At 50.5% G+C, this 22971-nt stretch overlaps 2 protein-coding genes across 6 annotated transcripts in view; one reads left to right on the top strand and one right to left on the bottom strand.

Annotated features, from left to right (window-relative positions):
- Positions 1 to 22971, top strand: part of LOC135908321 (uncharacterized) — a 129636-nt gene that overhangs the window by 30924 nt on the left and 75741 nt on the right. For all 5 annotated transcript variants that reach the window (XM_065440082.2, XM_065440080.2, XM_065440079.2 and 2 more), the window contains one exon: positions 266 to 625. In XM_065440082.2, the coding sequence (XP_065296154.1) occupies positions 266 to 625 (360 nt within the window). The remainder of the gene's footprint in view (positions 1 to 265; positions 626 to 22971) is intronic.
- LOC135908306 (uncharacterized) lies at positions 18369 to 22608 on the bottom strand. The gene has a single exon (XM_065440059.2). It carries the CDS (start codon positions 21908 to 21910, stop codon positions 20012 to 20014), a length of 1899 nt encoding a protein of 632 aa, XP_065296131.1. The 5' UTR covers positions 21911 to 22608; the 3' UTR covers positions 18369 to 20011.

The following is a 22971-nucleotide window of genomic DNA, read 5'->3' as shown; positions in this document are numbered from 1 at the left end:
CTTTGGACAAGAATAAAAACGAAGACGACATGGACTCCTCCTTTTTTCATTTTCCTTCTAAGTACGCTTTTATTTGAATATGAAAGCATGAAACAACAGAGCAATACGTTGAGTATTGTGTACTATCGTAAAAGCGATATAACAAGGAAGGGGAGGCATGCAGACATGTACGTGTTAGAGACATGAAAAATAACGTGGATGCGTAATAACACTTCCCGTGCTTGAACCTTTAAATTTATGAAACGATTACGACTCTGCTTTGCAGTGCTGAACATTCAAGGGTCCGAATCAACCGAGCTGTTGGCCACAGCTAACTTGGAAAGTCTGGAGGACCGAGATTGGGATCCCGTAATCCTCAGGCACTGGCGCACGACCGAGGCTACGCCAAAAGACACACCCGAGGGTGATTCATGGACCATATCCAAGGGCGACTCATCGACCGAATCCAAGGGTGACTCATCGACCGAATCCGAGGGTGACTCATCGAGCACATCCGAGGGTGACTCGTCGACCGAATCCGAGGGTGACTCATCGAGCACATCCGAGGGTGACTCATCTACCATCTCGGAGCCTGCTAGTGAAGGGACTTGGCATGGCCACTCTGACATGGTCACGTCGCCACCTGGTAAGTCCGTACCACCATGATCAGCCTCCAAGGGCATGGATCGGCGTTGAAGCATTTAGCGCAACATCCGAGAAGAGATTTCTATAAATTATGAGTTAGTCTTTCAGTTGACCCATGCGCACGCCGTTGTTTATACCCAACGCCAAGCGATTAAGGAGAGAAACAAACAGTAGACATTCACTAAGGTCATCAGTCCCAGAAGCGCCGTCGCTCGCATTTTCGGAACTGTTGTTTTGTTGTTCGCCATTTGAGCCGATTCCTCCGCATACAGCTGCCGTCTTTCATTGGACACATGCCACTGACCTGATTCCAGGAGTTGTAAACATTTGGTAAAAATTTATGCAAAAAAATTCTGCAGAAAGCTTGGGCGAATATTGTTATTGTAAACGAATAGCCGAACAGCTCTAAAAAGTTATTCTCTTTAATAAAGGAATGATCAGCGTAAAGACGTGTGTTTCTTGAGGCGAGAATATTTAAAAGGTTTTGTTGTTTCATTGTGTAGTTCCGTAGAGAACACAGCCGCTAACTAGCACACCTGTAGCAGTAGTATAAGTGCTCCTACATATCTGCCGATTAGTCGTGTGTGTGTAGCCTCCAATGGTGCGAGCTCCGGCGTGGAAGACGACTGCCATCCTCCTTTGCCGCAGCCACCGCAGACAGACAAGGTGGCGATAGGAGGGCTGTCCTTCTTGAGCGCGCCATCGTAGCATCTCAAATGTCAAACGCCCTCATAGTGCTACAATAGCTCGGCGATGAACACGGCGCGCAACTCGGTTGCATCAGAATCCTTGGCATCGACGGTCCGACCGCGTAAACGCGCGAAAAAGCAGAAGAAAGTTAGGCGCTTTAAAAATGTAATCGAACTTGCAGGGTGGCCGAGTGCAAAAACGAAAGACACAGGCCTGTGAACCGCGTGGGGTAGAAGAGCGGGGAAACGAGAAGGAATACTGGAAGAGCACGCGAGGCGTTTATAAGGATAGGCTCTCGCTTTACACACACACACACACACACACACACACACACACACACACACACACACACACACACACACACACACACACACACACACACACACACACACACACACACACACACACACACACACACGCACACACACACACGCACACACACACACACACACACACACACACGTATAAATGCAAGGCAGTGTTGTCGCTCCGGCAGTCGCCCTCTTCTTGATGAAGATCTGACCCCGTTTGAAACGTTGAAATTATGTTTGTTTTGGTTTTCCTACATGCGCCTTCACTTGTTTCGGTATATATATATATATATATATATATATATATATATATATATATATATATATATATATATATATATATATATATATATATATATATATATATATAGATAGATAGATAGATAGATATTTATGTGTCTTCAAGAGGAGTTAGTGCAGCCAGCTGGCTCCCGAAAAACGGCAGTGCGTGGGACCTGGCTATCGAGCAGGCGGGGGTAGCACGCGCGCTTCTTCCTTCTTGTTCTTGTCTCTTCTCTTGCACTGTGCCCACTACTGCAGGTGGCATTTTCTCCCTCCCTCGAAAAGAGAATCGGCTCGATGGTGAAGAAGTGGCGTAAGAAAAAGAGGGGCCAAAGGAACATGGTAAAGGCAGATGCTTGCGCAAAGAACACAGTCACAGCGACAGGAAAGCCACAAGTACAGCAGCGGTGACGCGTGACATGCAGATTCTCAAAAACCGGAGAGGTAACCGCATTAGCTGCAAATATGAACACAAATATAGGAAATAAATAAATGACCAAAAAGTAATTATCACGAACGCGCAACGTATGGCTTCATGCGTACGACGTGACCGATGTCAGGGCTAGGTTGTTGTCTACGCTTTGTTTGAGCAGCACTGTCCGGAATGACTTCGTAGTTCAGGTCGCTAATGCGGCGCAGCACTTTGTATGGGCCAAAATATCGGCTGAGCAACTTTTCACTAAGGCCACGGTGGCGAACGGGAGTCCACACCCACACTTGGTCGCCGAGGTTGTAGCATACTTGTCTGTGGCGGATGTTATAACGCTGTGCATCTGCGTGCTGCTGCTGACCGATGTGCTGCCGCGCAGGCTGGCGAGCTTCCTCAGCGCGCTGAGCAAATTCTTCGGCGTAAGTAGTTAGGCGCTCGTCGTCTTGGCACGGCAGTGCCAAGACGATGAAGCAGTGTAAAGCGCATGGTTTCTTGTACGGCGGTATTGTACGCGAAGGTCACGTACGGTAAAATATGATCCCATGTTTTGTGCTGAACGTCAATATAGACAGAGATCACGTCCGTGATGGTCTTGTTTAGTCGCTCCGTAAGTCCGTTGGACTGCGGATGGTAAGCAGTTGTCTTTCGATTCCTAGTGTTGCTCAACTGAAAAATGTCGTGCATGAGTTATGCTGTGAGCGCCCTCCCTCTGTCTGTGATTACAGTGGACGGGGCACCATGGCGCAGTACAGTGTGGCACATGAAGAACTGCGCGACCTCAGAAACCTGGGCTCGTGGGCGCGCCTCCCTCTCGGCATAGCGGGTGAAATAGTCAGTCGCGACAATCACCCACTTGTTGCCGTCGGTCGAGAGTAGAAAAGGCCCAAGAATGTCCAAGCCGACTTGGTCGAATGGCTTATGAGGTGGTTCTATAGGTTGCAACAACCCGGCGGGCTTCATGGGTGGTGACTTTCACCGCTGACATTCACGACAGCCTCTAACATACTGTTTGACGCTGGCCGAAAGCCCGGGCCAGTAATACATCTCGCGCACTCTGGCAAGCGTTCGTGAAGAGCCTAAGTGGCCGGATGTCGGCTCGTCATGGCAAGCGAGAAGGATGCCATCCCGCAAGTCTTTTGGGCCACCAGGAGGTAGACTCGGTCATTCGAACGGGCGTTTTTCTTGTAAAGCACGTTGTCGCGTATACAGAAAAACGTCAATATGCGACATAGATGGCGTGGAATGGTTGTTGGCCTGCCCTCTAAGTGGTCGATGATAGGTCGAATTTCATCGTCGTCACGCTGCCATCTTATCAAGTCTGATGCAGTAATGGCGCCCAGGAAGCCGTCATCGTCCTCTGACTCTCGATTGAGAGATTCGGCGGGTGCACGGGACAGTACGTCAGCGCCTTCGTGCTTGCGGCCAAACTTATAAACGATAGTGACGTCAAATTCCTGTAGCCTCAAGCTCCACCTTGCCAGTCGTTCTGAAGGATCATGTATTTTTCCAACCAACACAGGGCATGGTGGCCTATCACCATTTTGAAAGGACGGCCGTAGACGTAAGGCGAAACTTCGTGATCGCCCACACAACCGCATGCTCTCTTTTTCTGTGGTAGAATAGTTCACCTCAGCACGAGGCAGCGAGTGGCTAGCATAAGCTATTACTCTTTCAATGCCGTCTTCACGTTGGACGAGTACTGCGCCAAGACAGATGTTACTGGCGTCAGTATGCACCTCGGTGTCAGTGTCGTTGTCAAAATGTGCCAGGACGGGTGCTGACTGCATGCGTTGACGTAGTTCAGCGAAGGCCGTTTATTGCTCACTCGTCCACGCAAATGGTGTGTCAGCTCTTGTAAGGCGAGTCAGGGGTTCGCTAACTGAGAGGTTTTCCATGAAAAGGCGATAATACGCTCACAAGCTTAGGAAACGCCACACGGCGTTTGTTTAAAAACAACGTGTGTGTTTCAGTTAGAATTGTGAATGATTTTGCTTTAGTTGATACAGGGGCTGCAGTTTGTTGTGAGCAAGTCCTTCAAAAATTGTCTTGGACCAAAAGTTTTGTTTTCTTGGGATCGGAACGCTACCTTTCATGGAGTTGGCGGAAAGATGTTACGCCCACTTGGGGTCTGTTCTGTTTCAGTTATGATAGGGGACCAGGCATTCCGAAGTGAATTTACTGTGCTTGCACGTACAACGCATGACCTTATTTTAGGGATTGATTTCTTGCGGTAGTGGAGGTCAACATTGGATTGCCGTGCTGGAGCGATTTCTCTTCGCCGCAACGCGCGAACTTCAATGGCTGATAACACCAGTGATGCCGCGGCCGTTCTCTCCGGGTCGCAAGTTGTGTGTTTGCCCCCTGAGACTGCAATCTTTGCACCTGTCAACACTTCTCGCCCTCGTACGGCTTCTTGTTGTGGTTTAGCCGAGCCTTAATATAACAACGCACTCGAGAAAAATGTGATAGTCGATCGCCCCCTCGCTGTCGCCACTGATGGTTGTACTCGCTTGTGGACAATGAACCTTTCAAGGCAATCCATAACATTGCCGCTAGGACTTAAGCTGGCAAGTTTTGACGAACGAGCCACTGTCAGCGTCGGAACGGTCGAAATGCCAACTGCCGAAGAAAAAAGTCCAACCCCTATTGCAGCCATGACAACTCTGCTGACTTCAAGCGCGTGATTAACAAGTCGCTGTCTTCTAGTGAGCAGCGTCCGCTTCAAGGAGTGCTCGCTCGCTACGCCACAATGTTTGATTTTGCTCAAGAGCAACGAGCATCCCATGCACCACCGTCGTCTCGTATGCGACACCGCGTCCATGCAGGGCAAGCGACGCCAATTAGTCAGAAGCCTAATCCCGTTTCACATTCAGAGAGAAAAGTCATCGCCGAGCAGGTCGAAGAAATGTTACGGAAAGGAGTGATCCAGGAATCATGTAGCCCCTGCACTGCTCCTCTGATCCTAGTCAAGAAAAAAGACAACTCATGGAGATTTTTTGTGCACTATCGCCTCCTAAACAAAGTAACAAAGAAAGACGTGTACCCCCTACCACGAATACACGACGCCTTCGACTGCCTCCACTCCGCGTTGTATTTCTCTTCTATTGATTTACGGTCAAGATATTGGCAAATTACCGCGCACCCCTCAGACAAGGAAAAGACAGCCTTCGTGACACCTGACGGTCTTTTGAGTTCAACGTTATGCTTTTTGACTTATTCAACGCTCCAGCGACATTCGAACGATTCTTAGATACCGTGCTCTGCGGACTCAAATGGGAAATTTGCATGTGCTATTCAGACGATGTCATTATCTACGGCCGGGCATTTCACGAGCACATTCAGCGCCTGTCGGTCCTTCTTGACTGTATCCAGCAAGCTGGTGTTATTATAAACTCGAAGAAATGTCATTTTGATGACCGTCAAGCCCTCATACTTGGCTTTCTGGTCGACAAAGACATACTTGTGAACTGCTGATAGCGAAGCGGCGTTTCAACAGCTGAAATATTTGTTGACTTCTGGACCGGTTCTGCGGCATTTTGATGCGGAGGTGTCAACTGAACTGCATACTGACGCCAGTGGTGTTGGCGCTGTGCTTGTTCAGATCTGCGGTGGCTGTCTGGAAGTCATTGCATATGCTAGTCAGACACTTGTAAAATCGGAGGAAAACTGCACCGTTACTGAACTCAAGTGTCTAGCAGTCGTCTTCACCGTTAAGAAGTTCCGTCCGTATCTACACGACCGCACATTCACGATAGTGACTGACCATCATTCACTCTGTTGGCTCGTTGGGCTGCGTGACCCGTCTGGCCGGTTGGCCCGTTGGGCTTTCCACCTTCAAGAGTACAACTTTTCCGTCAACTACAAGAGCGGACGATGTCACATATATGCTGATTACCTATCCCGTCTCCCTTCGCCGCACTCTAGAGCTGACGATGATGACTTCGATGACTACCTATAGTTTCCATCTCTCCCGACTTTCCAGATCTGCGTACCTTCGACAGTGAGCAACGTTACGACCCTACCTTGAAATCTCTACGGGCAGCTGCACGTGAGCCAGCAGGAACAACACCATTTACTTATCGTAATGGTTTGCTATACAAAAAAAAAAACACGGTTGATGGTCCTCATTTGCTTCTAGTTGTGCCCGAAAACCTTCGCCCTGCCGTCCTTCGTTTCATGCATGACGATATCACGTCCGGGCACCTTGGCTTCGCACGCACACTACGCCGACTGCGCCAGGGATTCTTGTGGCATAAGCCCTGGAAGACAACGAAGCAGTATGTCGCCAGCTGTACTGTTTGCCAGCGGCACAAGCAAACGACTACGGCTCCAGCAGGCTATCCGCAACCAGTTAGGCCACCGCCATTACCTTTTGAAAAAGTCGGCAGCGACTTGCTCGGCCCGCTCCCAAAACGTCAGGTGGCTACCGCTGGATGCGTAGATGCGTGATGCGCTGGTATGCGTAGATTACCGCACTCGCTACACGGAAACGGCGGCACTTCCATCTTCCGCTGCAACAACTGTCTCTTCATTTTTGTTGCATGACGTCATACTCCGTCACAGTGGTCCACGGGTTGTGATCGGTGACCATGGACGGTAATTCACCGCCGACGTTGTTGAAGAACCTTTACGGCTTGCTGGATCTGCATATCGTCATTCCACTGCTTAACAACCACAAACCAATGGCCTCACGGAGCGGACGAATCGAACCCTTACACACATATTATCAATGTATGTCGCTGCTGACCTCAAAAATTGGGACGCCGTCTTACCTTTTGTAACGTACGCGTACGATAGTACCAAGCACGAAGTTGCTGGATATGCGCCGTTCTTTTTGCTGTACGCACGCGCTCCCCAGAGCTTTCTGGACACTATTTTACCTTTGTCACGTGAAGAAGATCCTTCAATTGCCTAAACTCTGTGTCGTGCTGAAGAGGCACGCCGACTGGCGCATCTTAGGACGTTGTCCTCACAAGGCAACAGCAAGATTCGCTACGATGCGCGGCATATCCCTGTCAGGTTTACTATCAGTGACTCTGTGTTACTATCAGTGACTCTCTGTGTTTGGTTGCGGACACCTGTTCGCAAAAAAAGAAAAACGGATTGCACTGCAAATTTCTCGCCACTTAAACTGGACCATTCGTTATACTTACTCGCTTGAGTGATGTGAACTGTGTCGTCGCCAAAGTGACGGCCATTAATCGGCTTTCACGTGCGACGCAATTTGTTCACGTAGCCAGACTCGAGCAGTACCATCACAAGTCCCTTTAACTCGCTCAGCGAGCTTCGTCGGCCCCCGGGGGAAATGTCGCAGCACTGCGTGAGTGAGGAAGAGAAAGAAGAAGGAGAGTGCGCGCGCGTGATCTCGAGGTGCTCTGCGCTGGCTGGGCCTTGCCTGTGGCTTCCTTTTGGACCTCGTTTCACCCTGTAACTAAAAATCTGTAAATAAACATCCCACAACTTTCGCAGGTGGGTTCGTTCGCCACCTGCGGCAAGTTGTTTTTCATCCACTTTCATTTCCATGAAGTTGTCGTTTCTTTATTTCATTTATTGAGCTCAAGTAATTTCCCGTATGTTGTCCTTGATGTCAGTGTTTGTTGGCTTCTGGTTATATAAATAAACATCGGGACCCTCGGTTAACCCCCTTTTCTTCTCGTGTAATATATATATATATATATATATATATATATATATATATATATATAAACGAGAAGAAAGGTGGTTAGCAGATGGGCCCGATTTTTATTAGTCATATCATGAGAAGCCAACAAACATTGACACCAAGGACAACATAGGGGAAAATTACTTGGGCTTAATAAATGAAATAAAGAAACGATAAATTAATGGAAATTAAAGTGGATGAAAAAATGACTTGCCGCAGGTAGGAACCGAACCCACAACCTTCGCATTTCGCGTGCGATGCTCTGCCAACTGAGCCACCGCGGCACCGTTTCCCCGTACACTTTCTTGGGCATTTATGCGTCCTAGTAGAACCCTGGGAGTGTTAACCAGCGCCACCACTCACAGACCTTGGTGGCGGACGTGGAACGTCCTTTTTGCCGCAGGCGCCACGAGAACGTGATCTCTTTGGGTGAAGGCAACTGGTCAATAAAACCACATATGCTACCTGAAGGTGTGTGTGTGTGTGTGTATATATATATATATATATATATATATATATATATATATATATATATATATATATATATATATATATATATATATATATATATATATATATATATACAGGCCGCCATTGGAATATGAACCTGGCAACGTTTAACGCTAGAACGTTATCTAGTGAGGCGAGTCTAGCAGTGCTATTGGAGGAATTAGAGGGCAGTAAATGGGATATAATAGGGCTCAGTGAAGTTAGGAGGCCAAAGGAAGCATATACAGTGCTAAATAGCGGGCACGTCCTGTGCTACCGGGGCTTAGCGGAGAGAAGAGAACTGGGAGTCGGATTCCTGGTTAATAAGAATATAGCTGGTAACATACAGGAATTCTATAGCATTAACGAGAGGGTGGCAGGCCTTGTTGTGAAACTTAATAAGAGGTACAAAATGAAGATTGTACAGGTCTACGCCCCTACATCCAATCATGATGACCAGGAAGTCGAAAGCTTCTATGAAGACGTGGAATCGGCGATGGGTAGAGTGAAAACTAAATACACTACACTGATGGGCGACTTTAATGCCAAGGTAGGCAAGAAGCAGGCTGGAGACAAGGCAGTGGGCGAATATGGCATAGGCACTAGGAATAGCAGGGGAGAGTTATTAGTAGAGTTTGCGGAACAGAATAATATGAGGATAATGAATACCTTCTTCCGCAAGCGGGATAGCCGAAAGTGGACGTGGAGGAGCCCGAACGGCGAGACTAGAAATGAAATAGACTTCATACTCTGCGCTAACTCTGGCATCATACAAGATGTGGACGTGCTCGGCAAGGTGCGCTGCAGTGACCACAGGATGGTAAGAACTCGAATTAGCCTAGACCTGAGGAGGGAACGGAAGAAACTGGTACATAAGAAGCCGATTAATGAGTTAGCGGTAAGAGGGAAAATAGAGGAATTCCAGATTAAGCTACAGAACAGGTATTCAGCTTTAACTCAGGAAGAGGACCTTAGTGTTGAAGCAATGAACGACAATCTTGTGGGCATCACTAAGGAGTGTGCAACGGAAGTCGGTGGTAACTCCGTTAGGCAGGATACCAGCAAACTATCGCAGGAGACGAAAGATTTGATCAAGAAACGCCAATGTATGAAAGCATCTAACCCTACAGCTAGAATAGAACTGGTAGAACTTTCGAAGTTAATCAACAAGCGCAAGACAGCTGACATAAGGAAGTATAGTATGGATAGAATTGAACATGCTCCCAGGAACGGAGGAAGCCTAAAAACAGTGGAGAAGAAACTAGGAATTGGCAAGAATCAGATGTATGCGTTAAGAGACAAAGCCGGCAATATCATTACTAATATGGATGAGATAGTTCAAGTGGCTGAGGAGTTCTATAGAGATTTATACAGTACCAGTGCCACCCACGACGATAATGGAAGAGAAAATAGTCTAGAGGAATTCGAAATCCCGAAGGTAACGCCGGAAGAAGTAAAGAAAGCCTTAGGAGATATGCAAAGGGGGAAGGCAGCTGGGGAGGATCAGGTAACAGCAGATTTGTTGAAGGATGGTGGACAGATTGTTCTAGAGAAACTGGCCACCCTGTATACGCAATGCCTCATGAGCTCGAGCGTACCGGAATCATGGCAGAACGCTAACATAATCCTAATCCATAAGAAAGGGGACGCCAAAGACTTGAAAAATTATAGACCGATCAGCTTACTGTCGGTTGCCTACAAAGTATTTACTAAGGTAATTGCAAATAGAATCAGGAACGCCTTAGACTTCTGTCAACCAAAGGACCAGGCAGGATTCCGTAAAGGCTACTCAACAATAGACCATATTCACACTATCAATCAAGTGATAGAGAAATGTGCAGAATATAACCAACCCTTATATATAGCTTTCATTGATTACGAGAAAGCGTTTGATTCAGTCGAAACCTCAGCAGTCATGGAGGCATTACGGAATCAGGGTGTAGATGAGCCCTATGCAAAAATACTGGAAGATATCTATAGCGGCTCCACAGCCACCGTAGTCCTCCATAAAGCAAGCAAAAAAATCCCAATAAAGAAAGGCGTCAGACAGGGAGATACGATATCTCCAATGCTATTCACAGCGTGTTTACAGGAGGTATTCAGAGACTTGGATTGGGAAGAATTGGGGATAAAAGTTAATGGAGAATACCTTAGTAACTTGCGATTCGCTGATGATATTGCCTTGCTTAGTAACTCAGGCGACCAATTGCAATGCATGCTCACTGACCTGGAGAGGCAAAGCAGAAGGGAGGGTCTGAAAATTAATCTGCAGAAAACTAAAGTAATGCTTAACAGTCTCGGGAGAGAACAGCAATTTACGATAGGCAGCGAGGCACTGGAAGTCGTAAGGGAATACATCTACTTAGGGCAGGTAGTGACGGCGGATCCGGATCATGAGACAGAAATAATGAGAAGAATAAGAATGGGCTGGGGTGCGTTTGGCAGGCATTCCCAAATCATGAACAGCAGGTTGCCATTATCCCTCAAGAGAAAAGTATATAATAGCTGTGTCTTACCAGTACTCACCTACGGGGCAGAAACCTGGAGGCTTACGAAAAGGGTTCTACTCAAATTGAGGACGACACAACGAGCTATGGAAAGAAGAATGATAGGTGTAACGTTAAGGGATAAGAAAAGAGCAGATTGGGTGAGGGAACAAACGCGAGTTAATGACATCTTAGTTGAAATCAAGAAAAAGAAATGGGCATGGGCAGGACATGTAGTGAGGAGGGAAGATAACCGATGGTCATTAAGGGTTACGGACTGGATCCCAAGTGAAGGGAAGCGTAGCAGGGGGCGGCAGAAAGTTAGGTGGGCGGATGAGATTAAGAAGTTTGCAGGCACGGCATGGCCACAATTAGTACATGACCGGGGTTGTTGGAGAAGCATGGGAGAGGCCTTTGCCCTGCAGTGGGCGCAACCAGGCTGATGATGATGATGATGATATATATATAATATATATATATATATATATATTGTAATGAAGCAGACGCGCCCCTGTGTATGTGCCGTCTGAAGAGGAAGACGAAGGGCCGTGCCGTGATCTCGAGCGACCCCGTGCTTCGGACAGCCCTTGCAGTGCCTTGTTTTGCCTAGCGTTCCACAACGTCGTGAACGAGAATAAACTTCATCGCATTTGGTGGAGGTTGCTGAGATCCTTCGCCTCGTCCTGGAGCTCCGCACTCGAACCCTGCCCACAAGATCGCCTTCCACTATGCCTGATCCCGCCACCTCGTTGCCCGCCCCACCGGCTGCCACTGTCATCTGCGCCGGCGTCCCTCGTCAGCGCGACCCACCCATTTTCAGTGGGACCGCCGCACACGACGTGGAAGACTGGCTCTCATCGTACGAACGTGTAAGTGCCCATAACCGATGGGATGACCAGTCTAAGCTGACCAACGTGCCATTCTACCTCGCCGACGTAGCCAAACTTTGGTTCTTCAACCACGAATCAGACTTTACAAGCTGGTCCGCCTTTAAGACTCTGTTTGCCGAAGTGTTTGATCGCCCAGCTGTGCGTACGCTACGCGCTGAACAGCGTCTACGCCAGCGCGCACAGCAGCCTGGAGAAACATTCCCCAGCTACATCGAGGATGTTCTCGATTTGTGCAAGCGGGTCAATCCCAGCATGTCAGAGGATGACAAGATCAAACACATCCTCAAGGGCATCGAGGACAGCGCATTCCAGATGTTGCTGGCCAAAAGCCCAACTAGCGTATCCGTCCTCATTAACCTCTGCCAGAGCTTTGACGAGCTGCGCCGCCAACGTTCCATCGCCCGCCAGAACATCCAGCACGCCGATTCCGTCTCCAGCATCGCGGTTTCTACCGAATTCACCAACTCGACCCTCTCGCAGCATATCAAAGATTTTATCCGTGAAGAGGTGGCCAGGCAGCTCTCGCTGCTGCCTCACAGTGACGCACCTACGGCAGCTTTGCCTCCAACGCTGCAGGAAGCCATCCGAAATCACATATCTGAAGCGCTTCCTGCAGCTCCTACAACCCCCCCACCCAACCCTATGAGTGTGCCGCTGGCCCATACCAACTTTGCCAACCACCCTACGTCGCTGCCGCTCAGTTATGCAGCCGTGGTTGCACGGCCACCTGCGCAGACCGCTTCCTTTCCATCGCCCATGAATCCGGCTTCATTTCAAGTTGCCCGACCGTCACCACACTTTTTTCGTCCCACCGAGACGTGGCGCACTCAAGACAACCGGCCTATCTGCTTCGCCTGCGGCATTGCTGGCCATGTGGCACGCTTCTGTCGCCGCCGCGCCTCAACTGCGTGTACCAGCTTTGACAGGCCCCGCTACGCACCACAATACGCCGCCACGCCTCCATTATCACCGCGACGTCTCGACACTGATCGCCGGTTGGAAACTCGGCGTTCCCCTTCCCCTCGTCGGCGTTCGATTTCGCCCCTGCGTCGTCGAGTTCCCACTGAAGAGGGAAACTGACTGCTGCAGTTCCTGAGGCAAGAACTGCAAATACGTCGATTTTCTCAAGACCTCAATCTTCGCCGCAAAATGTAATTACCGTTTTTGTAGAGGGAGTACCAGCAGTGGCACTAGTCGATACCGGAGCAGCCGTTTCCGTCATTCACGAGGGCCTTTGCCGCAAGCTACGAAAAGTGACTACAGCTCGCTCTGGCCTAGTGCTCGCCACTGCCAGCGCGCAGCGAATCCACCCTTCAGCTGTATGCACGGCCCGTGTCGTCATCAACGACGTTCTGTACATAATCGAGTGTTTCGTGCTACCATCGTGCTCTCACGACCTCATCATTGGTTGGGATTTCCTGTCACGTCATCATGCTGTCATTGACTGTTCACGTGCAGAAGTGTCGCTTTTACCACTATGTGAATCACTGCCGACCAGCTCTCCTCACTTTGCCGACAAACTCACTGTTGATGCCGACACAACCGTACCTCCTGAGTCGTCGATGGCTGTTGTCTTGTCGTCTGATTCCGCATCTGACGCCACCGTAGTGTTCACGCCGTCCGATGTGTTTGCTCAACGCAAGGGCATTGTTCTTCCGTTTGCCGTGCTTACTGTAACCTCTGGCTCAACTGTGATGCTGGTCACCAACTACTACCAGTACCCGATCAGCCTACTGCGTGGAGAGACGGTAGGATACTTTCAAGCGGTCGACTACGTCGACGACTTCGATGTTCCTGCCGCCTCCCTCCGTCACCTTGACGCCATCGCTTCGGTCTCCGGCTCATCACCTTCAGTGGGTTTTGACAAAGCCATCGACCCTGCACTTTCCCCATCTCATCGCCGCCAACTTCTCGCTCTCCTTCACAAGTTTGTCTCTTCTTTCGACTGTCATCAGACGTCACTGGGCCGTGCCACCGGTGTTTCTCACATCATCGACACTGGTTCCCACTCCCCCTTGCGACAGCGCCCGTATCGTGTCTCTGCCGAAGAGCGCCGAATCATCACGGAGCACGTGGACGACATGCTCCAACGTAAAGTCATCCGTCCCTCTCAAAGTCCTTGGTCTTCACCTGTCGTATTGGTGAGGAAAAAAGATGGCTCCATTCGCTTTTGTGTCGACTACAGACGCCTAAACAAGATAACGAGGAAAGACGTTTATCCTCTGCCTCGAATCGATGACGCTCTCGACTGTTTACAAGGCGCAGAATACTTCAGTTCCTTGGATCTGCGCTCCGGGTACTGGCAAGTTCCCATGGCCAAGCCTGACCGTCCGAAAACCGCATTCGTTACACCCGATGGCCTCTACGAATTTAACGTCATGCCCTTCGGGTTGTGCAACGCGCCTGCTACTTTTGAGCGTATGATCGACACCATCCTTCGTGGCCACAAATGGAAGACCTGTTTATGTTACCTCGACGACATCGTCGTCTTCTCAACCGATTTTCCGACGCACCTCGCTCGACTGCATGACATTCTGACCTGTCTCGCCTCTGCCGGTCTACAGCTTAACCTCAAAAAGTGCCGCTTTGCTGCAAGCAAGCTAACCATATTGGGTCACGTTATCTCAAAAGACGGCGTCCTCCCGGATCCAGACAAGCTCCGCGCTGTTGCAGAGTTCCCAAGGCCCACGTCTATCAAAACCCTCCGAAGTTTTATTGGCTTATGTTCTTATTTTCGTCGCTTCGTACGCAATTTCGCATCCATCATGGCGCCTTTGACAAGTTTACTTTCCGCCAGTAACGGCATAGCAGCATGGTCACCTGAATGTGATGCAGCATTTCAGCAAGTGCGCCACTTGTTGACCTCACCACCGATTCTTCGCCACTACGACCCTGATGCTCCCACGGAAGTCCATACTGACGCCAGCGGAGTTGGCCTTGGCGCGGTCTTAGCGCAACGGAAAGCTGGCTATGATGAATACGTCGTCGCTTATGCGAGCCGTACTCTAAAGAAAGCAGAATTAAATTACTCCGTCACAGAAAAGGAGTGTCTAGCGATCATCTGGGCATTAAGCAAGTTTCGCCCATACCTTTACGGCCGTTCTTTCGCCGTTGTTACTGACCACCATGCCCTTTGTTGGCTTTCTTCCTTGAAAGACCCGTCTGGACGCTTGGGACGTTGGGCGCTTCGCTTGCAAGAGTACGACATCCGCGTCATGTACCGCTCTGGTCGCAAGCACTCCGACGCTGATGCGCTCTCTCGCTCCCCACTGACGCCTGATTTGGCGTCGTTGTCAGCTTCCTCGTCCACCCTGTCACCGTTCACCATCCCTGACATGCTCACAGAGCAGCGCAAGGACCCATCCCTTGCAATGTTACTCGACTACCTTGCTGCTCCGTCTGATGTCCCTTCGACACGAGCATTGCGTCGCCAAGCAACCCACTTCTCAGTGCGGGACAACATTCTATATCGCCGAAACTACATGCCCGACGGACGCAAATGGCTCCTCGCTATACCTCGTCATATGCGCTCTGACGTCTGCGCGTCTTTTCACGCTGACCCCCTAAGCGCTCATGCCGGCGTCCTCAAAACTTACACAAGGTTGCGTCAGCGCTATTATTGGAGAGGCATGTACAACTTTGTGCAAAAGTACATTCAGTCTTGCACTACATGCCAACAAAGCAAAACACCTACACAGCGTTTCACAGGACCGTTGCAGCCGCTGCCATGCCCGTCTCGTCCGTTCGACCGCGTCGGCATCGACCTCTACGGCCCGTTTCCATGCAGCGGGCGTGGAAATCGGTGGATTATTGTCGGCGTAGATCACCTTACTCGCTACGCTGAGACTGCAGCACTGCCAGCAGCGACCGCCCGTGACGTTGGTTTTTTCATCCTTCGCAATTTTGTCCTTCGCCACGGTGCTCCCCGAGAATTACTGAGTGATAGGGGCCGTGTCTTCCTGTCGGAGGGCATCCAAGCGCTCCTCGCTGAGTGCAGGATAATTCATCGCAAATCGACCGCGTACCATCCCCAAACCAACGGTCTTACCGAGCGCTTCAATCGCACACTTGGCGACATGTTGCGGATGTATATTTCATCCGACCACTCCAACTGGGACACCGTACTCCCCTTTGTTACGTTCGCATACAACACCGCGACGCAAGCGACCACCGGCTTTTCCCCCTTTTTCCTTGTGTATGGCCGTGAGCCATCATGCCCTTTGGACACCATACTGCCGTACCAACCTGACGCTACAGAGTATACTCCGCTTTCCGAAGTCGCCAAATATGCTGAAGATTGCCGTCAGCTGGCACGTGCCCTGACTAGTGAGACTCAAGAACGTCAAAAGACAAGACATGACCGTGCTCATCAACCAACGCCCAACTTTGTTCCTGGTTCACTTGTGTGGCTTTGGATACCAGCCAACATTCCTGGCCTTTCTTCCAAGAGAGAGAGAGATAAAACTTTATTGTGTCCTTGATGGGGTTAAGGGGTGGCGGGGGTCGGGAGGCTAACCCCCAATCCCCCCCTTCCTCAGACGGCGGCCAGTTCTTGCTTCCTGGCGGCGTCTTCGGCCATCCGGACGGCCCAGAGCTGCTCCTCTGGGTCCAAGCTGAGCAGCAATGTCTCCCACTGCTCGGCCGTACTAATGATGCGTGTGTTAGTGCGGGAGGTGTTGGTGGGTGAGGCTTTGGGGCATTGCCAAATAATATGATTGAGGTCGGCGCGGGCTTTGCACGCTTTGCAGAGTGGTGAGTATGCATCGGGGTACATGCGGCTGTAAAGCACGGGGTTCGGAAAAGTTCGTGTCTGAAGGAGTCGCGAAGTGGTGGATTGAGACTTAGTCAGTGTTTTGTGTGCTGGGGGGTAGCGTAACCGCTCTCTGCGGTAATGCAGTAGAATTTCTCTGAACGTGACCATTCGGTCCCGCGCGTGACCGCGATGCAGAACAGAGGGCTGGTCGGGATCGGAAGACGCAGGAGAAGGATGATGCGCCCGGTGTGCGAGAGCTCGGGCGGCATCGTGGGCGGCTTCGTTTCCAGCCAGACCCGAGTGACCAGGGGCCCAGATGATCTGCACGCGGCGTTGCCTTGGGAGAGGAGTGCCAGAGAGAATCTTTTGCGCTTGGGGTGCTATAAGTCCTCTTGCGTAGTTACGAATGGCCGTTTTTGAGTCGCTGATGATGCAGTGTGCATTGGTAGCCGCGTAGGCTAAAGCGATGGCCGTTTCTTCGCCTACTTCGGGTTGCGTGGCGAAGATTGATGCGGCCGCGGAGAGGTGGTACTGCGAACCCGCGACTGCGACTACCGCCATGGCGTTTTGGTTGGGGTAGTCTGCTGCGTCCACGTAGGTTACGTCAGCGGCTTGGTCGTAGCGCTTTTGTAGTTGTTTAGCTCTTTCTGCACGTCGCTCCGGATTGTGTTCAGGGTGCATATTGCGAGGTATGGGTGGGATAACTAGCTGATCACGAATGTTTGGAGGGATGGGTACTTTTGGTCCGAATTGGGTGGTGTAGGTTATGCCTAGGGTGCCTAGAATGTGCCAGCCCGTGGTGGAATTGGCAAGTCGTTCGTATTGGCTAATACGGTGCGCTTCAATAAGCTCGTCTATGGTGTTATGAATGCCTAGGGCGTCCAGTTTCTCGTTAGAGGTGGTGATGGGAAGATGTAGGGCTTGTTTATAGGCCCTCTTGATCATCGTATTGAGTTTGGACTTGTCAGTTGCATTGAGGCTAAGGTACGGGGCGACATAGGTGATCCTGCTCAAGGCGTAGGCGGTTACCAGGCGTATAAGGTTGCTTTCCTTCATGCCATGATGTCGATTTCCGATGCGTGCAATGAGGCGAGTGGTTTGGTGTACATGATTATCTAATTGCTTGAGTATCTCCGTGTTTCTGCCGTTTTGTTGGATGCGTAAGCCAAGGATACGAATGCTAGGTACTGTAGGTATGCGTTGCTGGTGCACGTGGAGTTCTATCTCGGGTGGGTGAGGGTCTGGACGTCGACCTCCCCAATTAGGCTTGTACAGAAGGAGCTCCGATTTCTGTGGGGAACACGCCAGGCCGCGCGGTTCTACGTATGCAACGACCTGGTTGATGGCTTGCTGCAGCGTGTCTTGGATGTCCCCGTCGCTGCCCCCGGTGACCCACAGGGTGATATCGTCTGCGTAGAGGCTATGCTTGAGGTTGGGGATGCTAGCTAATGCAGGCGGTAGTCCGAGCAAGGCCACGTTAAACAGAAAAGGGGATAGAACCGAACCTTGCGGCGTGCCTTTACTGCCGAAGTGAATAATTGGCGACTGCAACCCTCCAATGGTAATGGTGGCCGTGCGACCTGTAAGAAAATTTTTTACGTAGTTATAGGTTCGATGGCCAACCTGGAGTTGTGCCAGTTGGTTCAGTATGGCCTCATGCGTGACGTTATCGAAGGCCTTGGTTAGGTCTAGCCCCAAGATGGCTCTGGTGTCCAGCCTGGAGGTTTTGTCGCCATCGATAGTTTGGTGCTTGAGCTGAATCATGATATCTTGAGCAGAAAGTTTCGGGCGGAAGCCAATCATGGTATTGGGGAAGAGGTCGTTGTCGTTCATATGTCTGTGTAAGCGTGTGAGGATGACGTGCTCGAGGACTTTTCCGACACATGAAGTCAGGGAGATAGGGCGGAGGTTTTCGAGTAGGAGGCGCTTCCCGGGTTTGGGAATCATAATAATTTTGGCTTCTTTCCATTGTGAGGGGAGGTTTCCAGTTTCCCAGTATTCGTTAAAATAAGCTGTGAGGGCTAGTATAGAATCCTCATCTAGGTTGCGAAGCATTTTATTAGTAATGCCATCAGGTCCCGGGGCTGAGTTAGGGCGGAGTGCGAGGATGGCTTCACGTACTTCTGCTGCTTCTATGGGCACGTCCAGGTGGTCGTTATCGGTGCCTGTGTATGGTGGAGCGGGTGTAGTAGGTTGAGGTCCTATGTATCGGTCTATCAATTCTTGAAGAACTTGTGCGTCCGTGCCAGAATGGGTGTGAATAATTTTTTGCAAGTTGTGCTGTTGTGTATTCTTGCTGTTAGCCGGATCGAGGAGGCAACGGAGGATATTCCACGTTTTGGGCAGGTTTGGTTGCCGCTCCATGCTGTCGCATGTGCTGTGCCAATTTTGACGAGTAAGTTGTTGTGCGTAGTCTTCGATTTCAAGGGTGAGAGTGCTAATACGTTTCCTGAGCGTTCGGTTGAGCTTGTTGCGTTTGTATCTGCGTTGCAGACTGGCGAGGGCTTCCCACATATGCAGTAACTTGCTATCTGCCTCCTGCAGATTGGCTTCCTCAGGCACCAATTTAGTGGCTTTGCTCGCGTCTTGCAGCAAGGATGCGACCCAATCTTCGAAAGGGGGTTGGGTACCCGAGAAAGAGGTGAGGGCTCTGGCCTGCCGGAAAGCGTCCCAGTTCGTTATGTGGAGTTCACGACCCTTAGGCTTTCGCGGGCCCGCTCGAACTGTTGTTTGGATTAAATAGTGGTCACTGCCCAAGTTGTCTTGTGTGTTGATCCAGTCTGCTTGTGGAATTCGTTTTGCGAATGTCAAGTCCGGAGTAGTATCTCTGCTAACGCTGTTTCCCATACGAGTGGGAGAAGTTGGATCCGTGACAAGAGTAAGACCTAGATTCTGCCCGTCAAGCCATAGTTGTCTTCCCTTGCGGCGGTCCATTGGGTATCCCCATGCCACCGCAGGGGCGTTTAGGTCCCCTACGATGAGCAGGGGGGCTCCCCTAGCTACTTGATCTGCTTTGGTGAAAAGTCGTAGAAACCTATGTTGTTCTCTGGGGCTGCTGTACACATTTAGGATGAAGAGGCTCTGTTGCTTGCGCCTTGCAGACGGGATGATCTCCAGAAAAATGTGGGCTGCTGTATCAATGCCTGTGTGATGCTGTATAACCGGAATGTTTCGCTTAACTAGTGTGGTTACTTGGGGCCTGCGGTTATCATTGCAAACTGCGGTGTATGCCGCGTATCCCGACAGCTTAGCCGCTTCTCCGGTCTCTTGTAATGCGATAACATCAGGGGAAGTATGTGGTGCGAGATACGTAATGTATTGCTCCAAATGTGCTCGCTTTCGCCGGAAGCCCCGGCAGTTCCACTGCCAAATGCAGTAGGTAACACGTTCTGGATTACTCGCAGCCATCTTTGTCGGGACGCGAGTACGGCTTCTTCAGGGGACCTGCTCTGGGACGGAGTAGGGTGTTTTCCAATTCTGTCAAACGGGTGTTGTGATTTTGAGCCAAAGTTGCGACCATGTCTTGAAGCACTTTGCGCGTGTCGTCCATGTTTTCCTGTCGCTGTTGTTCTCTTGCCGCAAAGGCTTGCTCAATTCTGGGCAGTAGTAGCGTTTCTAGTTTCGCCGTAAGGAGGTTGTCCATTGCGCGTTCGAGAGCTTTTGCAATGGAGGCGTCGAGCAATGTGGCAAGCTTACAATCTATTGCTTCGTTCAGGTTGCGTTCTATCCGCTGTTGCAGCTCAGTGATGGCCTCACAGTTGACATTTCCTTCTGAAGGGTATGCTGGTGTTGCCGCATTTGAGATTGGTTCGAGAGCTTTGCGTTTGTGCGAGGTTGGTTGTTGGGTGGTTTGCCGGCAATCTATTGCAGGAACAGCAAGGATGTCTGCATTTGATGGTAAATGTTTGGGTTGTGTGTCTGCAAGTTGTGATTTGAGATTAGCATTTTCTGTCTTGAGTTCTTGTATCTCAGCACGTAAGGATCGGAGCTCCTGCATGAAGCTGTGCATGGTAGCGTCACTAACTGTGTTCACTGGGGTTGCTATAGGTTGTGTGGTGTGACCTGTGTGGGAGACAATGCTGGTCCAGCTTACCTTGGGGGGTGCGTCTTGCACTTTGACTGTGGTCGTTCTAAGGCTTGTGTTTCCTTGCTGCTGCGGCGGTGTTGAATCCGGTCCGCTCCCAGAGTGACTGCGTCCTTGTGACTGACTGCGACCTCGGGAGCAGCTGCGTCCACGAGACCGACTGCGTCCTCGTGGATTGCTGCGTTCGGGAGCCTGCGGTTGTAGTGTTGACTTCGGTGTTGGCAGAGCTGAGTCTCCATTTGCAGAAGTCGATGGCCCCATCTCCTGGTCAGCTCCTTGTTGTCCCAGTCGTAGGCGTTCCCATCGTCGTTGGAGTAGGAGGTGTGGTGTCTGGAAGCGGCGATGGCAGGACTTATCACCAGTCGGGTGGTCTTTGCCGCAGAGCGCGCAGCAAGGGTGACAGGGGTGATCATCCGGTGGATTTACTGTGTCACAGCTCTTGCATTTCTTCTGGGTTGGAGTGGGGCATACATCGGCCCTGTGGCCGACGGTCCCGCAAATGTCGCAGACCTCGATGCGCTTCTTATGTAGATAGCATTTGTATTCTGCTCCGCGGTAGTAGACATGGTACGGTACTTGCTTTCCGTCGAATACGATGAGCACTGAATTAGTCTTGCCCATGCGTCGGGCCTGCAGAATCGTAGGGTTCTTCTTGTAAATGAGACTGTTGGTAATGTCTTCGTCCGTGTCATATGAAGGGATGTTATGTATGACTCCTTTGACTGTGTCCTCCGGCGGTGTGACGTATGCTGTGGCAGCGTAGCGGACTGCTCCGATGGGGAGACTGCGGATGCGACAGTATTTTTCGGCGTTAGACATCATTGGCGTGCTAACTACAATGACATTATTATCCGTGCATGAGCGGTAAATGTCGTCCTCTGCTTCTTTGGTTGTAATGCCCGTGATCTTTAGTATTGAGTCGCGTATCTGGGCGTCTCCTAGTTTGGACACGTTGAAACCGTCTCTTGGGCGTATGACGATCTTGATATCATTCTTCGGAAGTCGTGGTTGCCGTGGTGCGCGTCGGCGTAGTGCGGGCTGCTCGGTACTCTCGGTACGTGCGCTTGCTGTTGCATGGAGGGATCCGTGTATGAGTAGGGATGATGCCTGCGTAGTCTGTCGTTGCTTACGGTGGCTGACAAGCCACCCTGCTTCAACGGAAACTTCTTCGGGGGCTATTTTCGTGCCTTCAACCTCTACTACCTCCATGACGAGGGGAGGGGCTGCACTTACTTGATCTCACGAGGGTGCGAGTCGTTGGGCGAAGTCCTCGGGAGCCAGGACTGCGACAGCGACGCCGCGCACCTTCGTAGCTGCGGCGCACCTGTCTCTCGGCCAGACGGAGCAGCTGAAGGTCTTGTTAGGGTTAGCAATCTTGTGGTCGTAGAAACCCTCGTCCTGGGTCCCTGGCGTCGGGACTGGTCTTGATCGGTAGCGGACCACTTCCGGAAGCTGGTTCCGACGTTAGTTTGGGTCCAGCGGTGATTGTTTGGCCACAAGAGTTTGAAATATACGGAGCCCATACGAGGCGCGTGCACTCCGTCCCTTTCTTCCAAACTCCTGGCGCGTTATCACGGTCCATACCGTATAATCGAGGCCACTTCACCGGTCAACTACATCGTCGAGCCGCTCACCGTGTCACCAGACCTGCGTCGTCGTGGGCGAGAGACAGTACATGTCAACCGCCTGAAACCGTACTACGACCCGCTCATCTTCTCCGCGCCCTGAGTCGCCAGGATGGCTACGCTTAGCTCCCGGGGCATTGTAATGAAGCAGACGCGCCCCTGTGTATGTGCCGTCTGAAGAAGAAGACGAAGGGCCGTGCCGTGATCTCGAGCGACCCCGTGCTTCGGACAGCCCTTGCAGTGCCTTGTTTTGCCTAGCGTTCCACAACGTCGTGAACGAGAATAAACTTCATCGCAATATATATATATATATATATATATATATATATATATATATATATATATATATATATATATATTTGTGTGTGTGTGTGTGTCTAGAGTGTTCTAACTTAGGCCTTATCTGACAATTTTAATTTCTCCTTCCTCTGGAATAGCTTACATAGGCCACTCTGCAATATTATCAGCAGTAGCGCGTCTTCTCATTGAAAGGACCGGAGTGTCGTGCTCAGTGGGCCCGAGGCCTGCGTAGTCAAGTTTTAATGCACACTCGTGATTAACCAATTCTTAGTTCCAATAATGGAAGCTTGGCCATGTCGGCATTCTATTTCTGCAAAGTAGCTCACAACAATACCGCCGAAAATC

This window comes from Dermacentor albipictus, chromosome 6 (genome assembly GCF_038994185.2).
Source record: "Dermacentor albipictus isolate Rhodes 1998 colony chromosome 6, USDA_Dalb.pri_finalv2, whole genome shotgun sequence".
NCBI classification, from domain to species: Eukaryota; Metazoa; Arthropoda; class Arachnida; order Ixodida; family Ixodidae; genus Dermacentor; species Dermacentor albipictus.
The sequence above is the reverse complement of the archived record's forward strand: the minus strand, read 5'-3'. Positions and strand labels throughout refer to the sequence as shown.

Bases quoted from the DNA above. Each gene is read 5' to 3' on its own strand.
- LOC135908306 (XM_065440059.2), bottom strand. From the start codon at position 21,910: ATGGAGGTAGTAGAGGTTGAAGGCACGAAAATAGCCCCCGAAGAAGTT.